The sequence below is a fragment of the Oryctolagus cuniculus genome, chromosome 14, assembly GCF_051225735.1.
Source record: "Oryctolagus cuniculus isolate XC-2025 breed Fujian yellow rabbit chromosome 14, ASM5122573v1, whole genome shotgun sequence".
Classification (NCBI taxonomy): Eukaryota; Metazoa; Chordata; class Mammalia; order Lagomorpha; family Leporidae; genus Oryctolagus; species Oryctolagus cuniculus.
Genome location: NC_142880.1, coordinates 75,391,993 through 75,404,685, shown reverse-complemented (window position 1 = coordinate 75,404,685; position 12,693 = coordinate 75,391,993). Strand labels below are relative to the sequence as shown.

Below are 12,693 nucleotides of genomic sequence, written 5' to 3'. Positions count from 1 at the left end.
CAAATAAGCATTTTAAACTCAACATGTTCAAAATGGAACCCCTGAACTTACTCCTCCAAACTTCTCCACCTGCTGCGTTCCTCACCTTTTTTTTTTTTTTAAGATTTATTTATTTGAAAGAGTTATGCAGAGAGAAGGAGGCGGGCAGAGAGAGAGAGAGAGAGAGAGAGAGAGAGAGGGGTCTTCCATCCAATGGTTCACTCTCCAGACAGCTATAATGACCGGAGCTGCGCTGATCGGAAGCCAGGAGCCAGGAGCTTCTTTCAGGCCTCCCACATGGGTGCAGGGGCCCAAGGACTTGGGCTATCCTCCACTGCTTTCCTGGGCCATAGCAGAGACCTGGATCAGAAGTGGAGCAGCTGGGACTTGAACTGGTGCCTATATGGGATGCCAGCACTGCGGGCCACAGCTTTACCCCCTGTGCCCAGTGCCTGGAACTCCATCCAGATCTCCCACATAGGTGGGTCCAGGCGCTTGGGTCATTTTCTGCTGCTTTCCCTGGAGCTTTAGCAGGGAACTGGATTGGAAATGGAGCAGCCAGGACTTGAATTGGTATTCCTAAGGGAAGCCAGCATTGCAGGCAGTGGCTTAACCCACTTGTGCCAAAACACCAGCTCCCTCTTTATTTATTTATTTATTTTGACAGGCAGAGTGGACAGTGAGAGAGAGAGAGACAGAGAGAAAGGTCTTCCTTTGCCGTTGGTTCACCCTCCAATGGCCGCTGCGGCCGGCACGCTGATCCAATGGCAGGAGCCAGGTGCTTCTCCTGGTCTCCCATGGGGTGCAGGGCCCAAGCACTTGGGCCATCCTCCACTGCACTCCCTTGCACAGCAGAGAGCTGACCTGGAAGAGGGGCAACCAGGACAGAATCCGGCGCCCCGACCGGGACTAGAACCCGGTGTGCTGGCCCCGCAAGGCAGAGGATTAGCCTAGTGAGCCGCGGCGCCGGCATCCCCTCTTTATTTTAATGCAGGGGAACCTTCTGGTTGCTGAGGCCCAAACCATGATGCCATCCTCTTCATCTTGCCGTCTTCCACATCTCACCACATCAAGTTCATGAGCACTGCTGGCCTGACCTTCAGCAGACACCAAGGCTGACCCATTTCCCACTGCCCCGGCAACTTCTGGCCGCCTCTCTTCTTTGCTGTCTCCAGATTGTGGCAGTTGCCCCTGCTCCCACCCAGGCCCTCCTACATCCCACAGCCTGCTCTGACCTGGAATTGAGTCAGACCAGGTCACACCTCACACAAAGCCCCACGTTGACTCCCCTCTGCACTCAGGAAAAGCCCAGGTCATTGCAGTGATGTCCCAGGTTGGCTTGCTGTGGCCTTCTGCTACGTTGTTGACTGCTCTCCTTAACTCTTCATCTTGCTTGCTCTCCCACCTTGGGGCTGCTTCCTCTGCCTGGAGGTACTGCCTAGGCACTCACACATTCACATGGCCCCTGCTTTACCATCTCCAGCCTTTCTGCAAACACTCAATTCAGCAGTCTCCCACTCCTGAATCTCCCTCATCTTGCTTTATTTTTTAAACATTTTTTCATAGTGCTGTGACTTTCCAAGACATTATGTAATTTATTTCTTTTTTATGCCTGTTTTCTCCTCTGTGTCCCTTCTTCTGCTCCTGCTAGAATGTGGGCTCCACGAGGACAGGTATCTTTATTTTCTCATGTGTTGCAAACACCCAGAACAGTACCTGGAACACAGTAGATGCTCAATAAGTGTTTGATGAACTATTGAATCAAGATGTTTAGGTAATATAAATACACTCTAAATGCAATTGGAAAACAGAATAGTACTTAGATAAAAGATATCAATGCAGCAAAATTGTAAGGCTATAAGAACTAAATATTGTTTGCCTGCAGGACAGGTAGGATAAAGGGAATAAAAATATAGTGTTATTTTCTCCTTAACTATTTAAAAACGAACTATTTAAAAGGTGATTACCTGCTTCCTAAAGTGACAGACACCCACGAATCAATCCTTCTAGGTTGGTTCTGTTACCTGAGATTCCATGCGGAGTATCTAGCATATGCCTGGCACACAGAAGGTGCTTAGTAGCCATCCATTCTTATTGTTATATTTTATCTAAATGCATATGCACTTTTTAAAGTTATTAATTTTGAATAAATAATTGTGAATGCCATTTTAAACAATCAAAACCTCATAAACCTTATAAATTAAGTAAACTCTGTAACATGCCTTGCATTTCATCTGGCATTTAATTATGTATCTGTTTTGAATTAAGAAACTTCATGCTTTGAAAACTCTGCAGAGTGGGTATGGTTTTAAATCTTTATGCAATGGCTAAGGTGCCATAGCTCTCCATTTTTCTGATGTGATGTGGTTGGGATTGGTTCTCAAAATGTCTGTGGGTCTGTTCTTTTCAAGGTGTGGGCAAATTCTGTCACGGAGATCACCAGTGGGGACCTCCATGCAGAAGACAGGGACTCCTTGCCACAGGACCTGGCCTACTGGGTCACTCCACCCAGCAACGGGCATTTGGCTCTCAAGTCCTTTCCTGGCCGAAGCATACAGAACTTTACCCAGGCTCAAATCAATGAGGGCCAGCTGGTGTTTGTTCACACTGGTATGTCATGGAAAAAGAAATGTGAAACTAAAATGGGTCTCCATCAGTGGTTCATGTGGTAGTCATACTCAAGTGTGACTTGCTGAAAACCATAGGCCACTACAAACTTTCCAAGCACTGCAATTTTATAAAACAAGTGACATGTTTTAGTAAGGCTAATAATGGTGAGTACCTGTAACTCTTATGTGATTTTTTTAAAGCTTTATTTATTTTATTTAAAAGGCAGAGTTACAGAGAGGCAGAGGCAGAGAGAGAGAGATCTTCCATCTGCTGGTTCACTCCCCATATGGCTGCAATGGCCGGAGCTGTGCCAGTTGGAAGCCAGGAGTGTCTTCTGGTTCTCCCACGTGGGTGCAGGGGCCCAAGGACTTGGGCCATCTTCTACTGCTTTCCCAGGCCATAGCAGAGAGCTGGATCAGAAATGAAGCACCCAGGACTTGAACTGTCGCTCATATGGGATGCCAGTGCTGTAGGCGGCAGCTTTACCTGCTACACCACAGTGCCGGGCCCCTCTTATGTGATTTTGTCAAATTTTCATATAAGGTCTATGCTTAAATTTCTCCAAGAGCATTTTCCCAGCCACCCACTAATATAGCTTCTCTTCTCTGTCACTCTCCTTCCATCATTTAACGATACAGGGTAGCTTGATTTGGACATTTGTTCATTACCTGTTTCCCCTACTTGAGAAAAAGCATTACAAAAAGGGCAAGATCTTTGTTTTGTTCACTCTTGTGTCTAGACCCCGACTGGAACATAGGAGATGATTTAAATACACATTTGTTGACAGATGAAAGAATGCTGAATACCTGATAGGTACTAGGTAATGTTCCAGAAGTTGGGTATACATTCCTGAACCAATACTTGTCAGTGAATGAATACATTAATGAATGAATGGCGGTAACTGTAGTCCTAAGAGATCCTGGCATTGAAAGGCGATTTCTGCTTCCTCCTGTCCACCAATAAATCAATAAAGCCAAACAGTCCCTGGAAGTCTGCAGAAGGGATGACCCCTTGACAAGGGTGGCCTGGCTTTGTTTCCGGGCTGTGCCGGTCAGTAGATCCAGAGGAGAAGCAGGTCACTCCTGGCCTGCAGTGGGACTGGGAGGGAGCATGGGTAGGAAGCAATATGTCCTATCTTTTCAGTTATTCTTAAAGGTCTTCTTTGAAATCATAATAGAGAACACAGAGGAAATAAGGGGAACAGAGTCTAACGCCAAAGTCCTAATGACCTGGTTATCTTCACAGTGAAAGCAAAGAATCTGAAAAGAAAAATGTACTGGGCAGATGTTCTCACCTAGTGCTCCACCCTGTAGCCCTGGCCCGGTGGGTTGATTTTATTAGAACAGGTCTTCAATCTTCCCACCTGTGTACTAAAGCATTATTGCTAGGCTGAATGGTGGTGCCTACACATGTGCATTTCCATTTTTAAAATGTGTGCAGATGTGCTAATTAATAAACTATCACTCATCTCAAGAGGCACTGAATTGAAAGGGTGTTGGGGCAATTACATGTGTGTTTTTCAGTACTAGATAGTGAAAATCCAAGTACTATATGGAGAAGACCAAGAATGTTTTTCATTATTATGAGAGGACAAGCCTGTTTCCAAAATGGAGAGAATAGCTGTGCACAGGAAGTTTTGTTTTGTTTTTTTTTTTTTTTTTTTTTTTTTTGCATTTCTGAAACTCTACCATCGACAATGCCAGGGAGTCATAAGGGACGGTCACATCATCCATTTCATTTCATCCTCAGAAGCAATCAGGAGCAGTAACCCCATTTTCGACATGTAGCAACTGAGGCTCGGGTAGATGAAGTTGACCTGACCCCAAAGCCGAGCTGTTTCCATTAGCTGCCTTCCACTGACAGGCAGAGCAGGTTAAGGAACTGAAGATACTATTTGCAATGAGGGATTAAGTCAGAAGTTAGCTCTCTGGGTTGATTTATTTATCAACTCCTAGGTCAATATTTGCTTTTGGTGAGTGAGAGAAGATAATTTCTCTTAGGAAAGCAGAATGTAGAGCTAAAGACAAGCTGAAAGTGAGAGCCCATCCATTACATTTTCTAAATGGATGTGGAGGCAAGCTAATAACCCTCAGAGTGGCTGGAGCCCAGCTGCAGATGAACCGGGAGCTGCAGCCAGCTGCTTCTCCCTTGGTACATCTGTCCATCATCAGCCACAAACAAAGGCTTAGTTCTAATTAGTCTCTCTTAGCATTTTATCTTTGCAAAGTGCTCTGCCATTAATGTAATTCACTATTCCACATAACAACCTAGGAGGTTGATAAAACCAAGATGTGAGAGGCTAAGTGATTTATTTAAGGTCACCCTTCTGAAAGTGCTGCCAGGAAAAATCTGAGATTATACAATGGAAAAGCATATGTCAATCCTATTTTCGTGTTTCCCTCCTTATCTCTCTTTGGTCATAATTGGTCTGCTAGGGCACACCCATTACATTACTCTTTATTTGTTATAATTCCTTTTGATTCCATTTCCATTTTGTTTCCGGATTCATAAAATATTGCAAGTGCCTAATGACAGGCTGCATTCTCTCCTTAATTTCATGTTTCATTAGATCCGACTTTCAAAGCGCTACTTCTAGAAAAACAAGCAAATGAAAAGTAACATTCGCTTTTGAAGCCCTGCTCTGAATTAGGCAGACTCAGATTTTGCTCTTTTTAATGGTGAATTTGGAGTGTAGTGGGAGATGTTTAACAGTCTATAACCTTTTCCTTTTTTTTTTTTTTTTTTTTTTTTTTTTTGGTGAGGAATCAAAAACTGTATACATAACAAAGACTTGGGAGGCTGTTAAACCATCAACCTACTCTGTATTAAATCATGTTATCGAGAGAATACTGGAACATAATTGCAGAATCTGACCATGCCTCCTTGGTTCCTTACCACATGTCCCTGTGGGTGACAGAGATGTAGTACTACTCCTAATGTGGTGCAAAAACCCAGGGCCTCAGCATTTACCACTGGATGGACATTTTCAAAGCCTGGTGGCAACGTGAACCCTGGGCTCTCTACATACTGGTCCTGCCCCGTGCTGTGTGAGTCAGATTGGAAAAGCCCTCAGGGACCTGGATCAATAGGGGTCTTTCACAATCCCAGTTCTGCAGTAAGTTAATTTATAACCTTACTGATATCACTAATCCCTTGACAGAAGTGTGGGAGTAGAATTCTCTCCTTGCAGAGATTTAACAAAAGCAAACGTGGTCTTTTTCCTCTGTTAGTGGAATACAACTGCCTTTGAGACAGATGAATAATTAGAAGTGCAGGAAGCTATCTGGGGGTGTGTGTGTGTGTGTGTGTGTGAGTGAGTATTATTAACTTCATTCTAGTTTTGAGTTTCAGTATTATCAAGTCAACATTACTAATGTTTCAGAAGTGTGTGTGTGTATCTGTGTGTGTGCTGTGTGTTTGTGTTGCAAACATGCATTATTTTACTGGTAGAAATTGATTGCAAAAGAATAAGATACAAGTGGTGAATATATCTAAAAATTATTTTTGAATTTCCTGGAGATGACATCTTTGCTTTCTTTTATTGTGCCATGTGGTGGGGAAATCTGCATTTTAGACCTTCACTGATACTGTTTTAACTTTGTGTGTTTGGCCTCAAGAAGTTCACGAAAATTTGCATTCACTTTTCATTGCATTTTCCCACAAGCTTTTTGAAGCCCCTCATTTAGCACATGCTCAGACTGAAGAGGGTCAAAGTGGGTTGCTTTTGCAGAACAACCAGACTGACCCGAGCACAATTCCTTCTTCTCAAGGGGCGATGTCAGGAGGCTTCAGCTTTCAGGTTACCGATGGCTCGAACTTTGCACCTCGACAAATTTTTAGCATCACAGCTCGAGCTCTGACCATCAGCCTGGAAGTCAACAGAGGACTGCACATCTTTCCAGGTGAGACTTTAACCCAGGCAAGTCCTTGGGTTTCCGTGTTTTTCTGCTTATCAAGATAATTTTCCACCCTCATGGTAGGAAGTGGCGTCTTTCACGTGGACCGATACCAACAACATTGCCAAAGTTCCAGAAAGGACTTTTTTTCCCTACAAGAATTTAACCAAAGCCAGGCCGAGTCTTTCTGCAGACCTGGTCTCATTTCTCTTCTCCTGTCTTCAGGATAGAGTGTGCTGGTCAAGGGTGGCCAGGGGGAGTCTCTGAAGCTGCCGACTTTGTGGCCTAGGTGCACTTTTTCCTACTTTCTCCTTAGAGCCATTGAAGAAACAAGGAGAGCCAGGCTGTGCAGTGGCCTCCTCATTTTACTTTCCTGGATTTTTATTTTATTTATTTCTTTCTTTGTTTGAAAGAGTTACAATGAGAGAGAGAGAGAGAATAAAGAGAGAGATTTGTTGGTAGGGGAAGGAATCTTCCATCTGCTGGTTCACTCCCCAAAAGGCTGCCATGGCCAGGGCTGGGCCAGGTTGAAGACAGGAGCCTGGAACTCCCTCCAGGAGCCCAAGCACTTGGGCCATCTTCTGCTGCCTTCCAGGTACATTAGCAGGACGCTAGATTGGAAGTGGAGCAGCCAGGACTTGAACCAGTACTCATATGGGATGCCATTGTCGCAGGCAGCAGCTTAACCTGCAGCACCACTATGCCAGCCCTCTCAGGGTTTCTCTTATCTTGACAATAAAACACTACACTTGCTGGGGAGGTCAGTGAGAGCTTGCAGCCTGTGTTCTGCTCCTAGCCAGGGACGTCAGCCTGGCCGTCACAGAGAGCACTTAGTGAGGGTGTCTGGCTCAGCTCCTGCATCAGAGGGGGAAATATTGACCTAATGGCAAGAGTAACAAAAAGGGGAGAAAAAAGACTGGATTTGTTATTTTGAATAATCACTAAGGTGAACAATATGGGAAACAATAAAATTTCAAATGTCCTGAATGTTTGGAGGTTGAGGGGTGGGGAGAAGCACCCCTGTGTGCTGTGTCTTACTTAAATGATATGCATTACCAATAAAATACAGATGGAGAAAGACACTAACAATTTCATTAATTATAGTCACTCTTGCCAGTTGTTCTAACCACTGGGAAGCTTGCAAAATGCCAATGCTTGGGCCTCAGCTTACATCAGTGGAATGGGAGTTTGTGGAATGAGCTTGGCATCATCTTCTTAAAGTCCCAGATGGTTCTGAAGTGGGGCCAGGATGAGAATCTGTGGGGCCGGACTTTAATCCCTGCAGTGATGTGACGTAAGCGCTTCTCACAGGAAGCTGGCAGGATCTGTGGCTTACACAGCGAATGCAGCTTGGCCAGGCGTCAGCAAGGGTTGCAGGGTCCTCCTCCTTCTGTAATAGACAAAGAGAAGCCTGACTTTTTGTTGGTAGCTATTAAAAAACCTATGTTTAGGAGAAATTTTTCATTACCTTAAATATTTGAGTTAATGAAAAGAAATCTTTTCAAAATGCTGTGAAATATGTTAACCAAGATTCTTCTCTCCTGAATCTTTTCTGTTACTTTTCTCTGAGAGTGTGATGCTCCCACCCATTTTTTTCAAGGTAATTAAGGTGCCATTTAGTTTTTTTTTTTTTAAATAAGCAAACTATTACATCTTAGTAATATATGAAATGTGATCATCTGTTTGTAAAAAGTTCCAAAATCAGGGTTTTTCTGGATAAACTAATTCTGACTTACTCACTGAAGATAGTTATGTTAATGGACAAAGCCACTGCAACTTAGCAGCTTTTGCGTTTCTGGTGCCTGCTTTACTGAATATTCATTTGGCAGGAAGAAGATAGTAAAGTGGCCCAGGTGAGAGTATCAGCTTTGGAGAACTACGCCAGAGATGCCGTGCTCATAGTCCTCTGTTCAGTGTTGGCACACAACCTGAGGAACGTCCTCTTCTCCTTTTCCAACATGCCCTACACGGTCCTGACCTCACCTCCCTGTCCGTGAGCCCGCTGAGGGAACGTGCACATTATTCTCAAATCCCAGAGGGAGATGCTCCCTCTGGGAAGCTCCCCAAGCCCAACAGCTCTGTTGGTCTCCTGGGTTGCTGTCGCCTTCCATCCGCACACGGTGACTGGTTTCCTGCTGCAGCTCCTGGGGCCAGCAAGGGGGAAGCTGGGTTTTCCCATCCATTGCCGTCAAATGGCTCTGACATGGGATCCAGTCCCTACCTGGGTGAGTGCGGAAATGAGAGCTGTGGAATCCCAGCTTTTAGAGTGGGAATGGAGCCCATGGGTCATCTAGCCTTGCTGATCCTGGCACTTTTTCTACCTTAACATCCCCCAGAATCCCCTGGTGTGAGCATGGTTCAGAGACCCAGCTGAGCCTGTGCAGTACAGCTTAGACACTAGCCACCCAAGGTTGGTCCTTGCTGGCTGTGTGAAATCATGGGGTGATGACGATAGGTGCCCCACTTTTCCTTTTCCTTTTACCTCATTCCTACCATGTAATGTCAAGTTCTGCCCTGCGGAGGGGTGCACACTGTGTCCCTCCTCAGGATGTGACTGAAGGTACCAGTTGTCAATCATGGTTCAGAGCCTATACCAGCATGTTCCAAGATATCAAGGGAATCTACTCCTTTTTATAGAACTACAGCTTTTTAATATCTGCTATATAAGTAGAAAATCTATTTCTATTATAGGTTGGCTATTTGCTACTGTTGGTATCTTGTGTTCTTATAGTTTTTTTGTATTTTTTCATCTACTGCAGTAGATGGTTAATAAGAATTTAAGTGACATAATGTGTATAAAAGCAAGATATCAAAACAAAAAGGCTTGAGGTTCTGTAATAAGAGACACAGGCAACAAGATTGGGTGCCAGCTTTGACCCACATCCTACGCTCACGTCAAGCAACAACACTCCTTTATTTGCAGGCAGTGTTCCAGGGCCGGCTCTGCTTTAACAAGTGTTTCCTGAGAGCACGGCCATCATGGTAGCTGTATATTTGGTTTCCTTCTCAGTGGAGGAAATAAGAGACTTGCTCTCCAGAACAGTCACTGTGCAAATCACGGTGATGTTAAACGTGAGTGGCACCGACTGGCAAGCAGCACAGGTTCAGAGGAGGGACGTCTGCCCTAGACTGGAACCGTCAGAGAGAGCATTTTGGCCAGGACAGGTCTTGAGCTATCCCAGTGAAAGGATTTGTATTTTGAGGGATGGCACTGAGGAGGGACTGAGAATGGCAGGAAGAGAACATGACCATAGAAGTGAAGACCAGGGAAAGAGGAGTGTGTTTGGAAGGTGGGAAGTAATTTATTAAATGGCTAATCACATTATTTCCTTCCTTGGACATCTTTTACCCATTGAATTCAAATAGAATGATATAGGCAATATTGTGTCAAGTTTAAGAATACTTCTGAGTCTGTGTGACTTGCATTTGACCATGAGGGAAATTTCTTAACCCCTCTGAGCCTCAGCATCCCTTCTTAGCGATGAAGAAAGAATTACATAATTACGTACTTCTTAGGGTTACTGTGATATCTGAAAGCAAAGGCAGGGGCTGTATCTGTGCTGTGTCTAGGTATATATTTGCTCCTTAATGTAGAGCTTTTTCACCTGTTAAGCAGTTGATACTGTTTGTTGAATAAATATATAACAACTCCAAGCCTGGGACCATGAAATCCTTGCTATTATGATGGTGGTGGTTCTTCATGAACCAAACAAGCTAGGGTACAAGTACATTTGAAAAATGTAATATTTAATTTTTACTTATTTATGTATTCGAGAGGCAGAGACAGACACACACATACAGAGAGGGAGAGAGAGAGAGGGAGTATGAGAGAAGGCAAAAGAGACAGAGTGTTTCCATCCATTGGTTCACTCCCTAAATACCTGCAATGGTTAGAACTGGACCAGGCCAAGGTCAGGAGCCAGGAATCCAATCTAGGCCTCCTGTAGGGGTGTTACTTTGTGGCTCCCAGAGTAGGACTCCAACTCAGAAACTCTTAAATGGGATGTAAGCATCCCACCCAGTGTCTAAACCACTGTACCAAACACTCTCAGTTTCCCAAAGTCCCTAGGTCTTCGTGCTGGCTGTTTCCTTGGCGTAGGGCAGCTTCATTTCTTGGGTACACCTCTGAGACCATGCTGAATTATAGTCTCCTAGACCTCTCTGTCCATTCCACACTTTGGATTCTCAGAGCTCTTTCAAATACTCTTACACTTTTCTAGCTCTATCGTGGTTATTTATATCCACATCACTCACTCTACTCCATTGGCTTTTAAACTTTTTTTCATTATCATAAGTCTGAATTTCTTTTTTTAAAATTTTATTTAAGGTATACAAATTTCATGTATATTTCCTATATATAAATACAGGAACAAAACGATACTTTCCACTCTACCCTCCCTCCCACCCACACTCCTATCCTTCTTACTCTTCCCTCTCCTACCCCCATTCTTATTTTTTACGATCTATTTTCTTAAAGGCATCAATGATGAACTATTTGTTTTTGTTTCTCTATACCAATTAGATGCTCAACTATGCACAAGATCGTCTTGATTGAGTGAATAAATCTGTTTCATTTGAAACATTTTACATGGCTGTGGTTGGAAAACCATGAAAATAGTAGTCTCTGCTCTGGTTGTCTTACCTATCAAATAGTTAAGGTTCTGAATTTAATAAATTTTAACAATGTAGAAAAAGAAAAATAATGTTAGTCAGAAGGCTTAGCTGGTTGACTCAACTTCACAAGTGATTTATAAATACCTACTCAGAGGGCTACTGTGGGAAAGATCTCAAGCTAAAGCTGTTAGCAAGGACTTACACAGGAGAGATGAGGTCAGATCCGGGGCTGGATGAATTATGTGTTTAATTCATACCTGTCATGCTGAAGGCTGGACGTGCAGCCTGCATTGTTGGAAAGTAAAGGGATGTGTACTCTGGCCTTGTGCTCCTCCAAGTGTGGTCTGTGGGTCTTCTAGTCTGTGAACCGAGAAGAAAGGGAAGCAACAGGGAGAGTTTAGTTTTTATAACAACTTGACAGCACTGTGTCATTTTCATTGTATTTTATAAAATTATTGGTCCACAGTGGAGTAGGGAGGAATCCTTCATGACAAAGCATTCGATGAGCGCTGCTTTCCCTTGGGTGTCCCTAAGCCTCTCTTGCCATTGGTCACCGATGAGGTCGTGATAGCCACCCTGTGTGTTACTGGCCCTTCCCTTCTTGGCATTCACATAGGCCTTCATTCCGTACAGTGTCCATGCAGGGTGCGCGTCTGGGGATCCCCAGAAGATGTCTCACATTTGCTCAAGGTACCCTAGGTACCAGCAGATGGACACACCACTGAGGATCTGCGTCCACGCTGCCTGTGTGGTCTCAGTGCTGTACAATTTGCCTTCCCCTTCATGTGCCCAGAGCTAAGCCAGAGGCCATCCGCACCCTGGAATCCCGTTTTCCCTCTAAGGACTGGTTAAATACCTGGGCCCAGGCTGGGTCAGGTGGTGAAGTGAGAAGCTGGTTTTCCCTGGGGCGGCAGGAGCACAGCAGGCCCACAGATGGGTACGGGAGGGATCACTGGCTCCTCACAGCCCAGTTTCATGTTGGCGTGAGTCAGTATCCACATTTATAAGCAGGTGTTTTCCAAAGAGTTTCCAGGGCTCTGTCAAGAGCGTTTCACTAGCTGGCAGCATGTTTCCGTCTTCACTTAGGTTCCACCAAGCCGCTTTCCTCTCATGACCTGAGAGCTGTGACCAACGATGTGGACGGGGCAGGAAACAGAACTGTGACTTTTACGGTCGTCAGTTCCCCTCGGCTGGGGAGGTTGGTGAGAATGAGCTCTGACAACTGCACGGAGGATGTTTCCGTTTTCACCCAGCATCTGGTGAGTCCTGATGTCCGTGCCGCTGAGCAGGGCAGGCCTCTCATGTGTCTTCCTCCTGTTAACCTGAGCGGACATACCCATTTGCCCAGGCCATCACTCATTTCAGCTGTGCTGGGCCTACAACCAGACACCTGGCAGGGCCACGACATGAGACGTGATCGTCAGAAAACACTAAGCAAATGTGAACCCTGTGTCTGAAAAACACAAAGGGATCCTTTTACCACTGAAGACTGACTTAAAAGGAAGCATAGCATAGCTGTGGGAGTAAATCCTGCAGGACCTGTGTGTGTGTAGGCTCATATTCAATACATGAAATGACAAGGTTATTTAATATA

General features: G+C 44.6%; 2 protein-coding genes across 7 annotated transcripts in view; one reads left to right on the top strand and one right to left on the bottom strand.

Moving 5' to 3' along the window:
- Positions 1-12,693, top strand: part of LOC100345682 (chondroitin sulfate proteoglycan 4) — an 80,754-nt gene that overhangs the window by 34,618 nt on the left and 33,443 nt on the right. For 3 of the 6 annotated variants that reach the window (XM_008262205.5, XM_089312781.1, XM_089312784.1), the window contains 3 exons: positions 2,391-2,589; positions 6,360-6,491; positions 12,186-12,358. The exons of 2 other annotated variants lie outside the window; for them this stretch is intronic. In XM_008262205.5, coding sequence (XP_008260427.4) covers positions 2,391-2,589; positions 6,360-6,491; positions 12,186-12,358 — 504 coding nt within the window. The remainder of the gene's footprint in view (positions 1-2,390; positions 2,590-6,359; positions 6,492-12,185; positions 12,359-12,693) is intronic. One more of the 6 variants, XR_016220183.1, reaches the window with a different exon arrangement.
- Positions 6,849-12,693, bottom strand: part of SNX18 (sorting nexin 18) — a 294,655-nt gene continuing 288,810 nt past the window's right edge. Inside the window, exons 8-9 of the transcript XR_016220187.1 lie at positions 11,357-11,459; positions 6,849-7,875 (exon numbers count right to left, since the gene is read on the bottom strand). The gene's annotated coding sequence lies outside the window, so the exon portion shown is untranslated. The remainder of the gene's footprint in view (positions 7,876-11,356; positions 11,460-12,693) is intronic.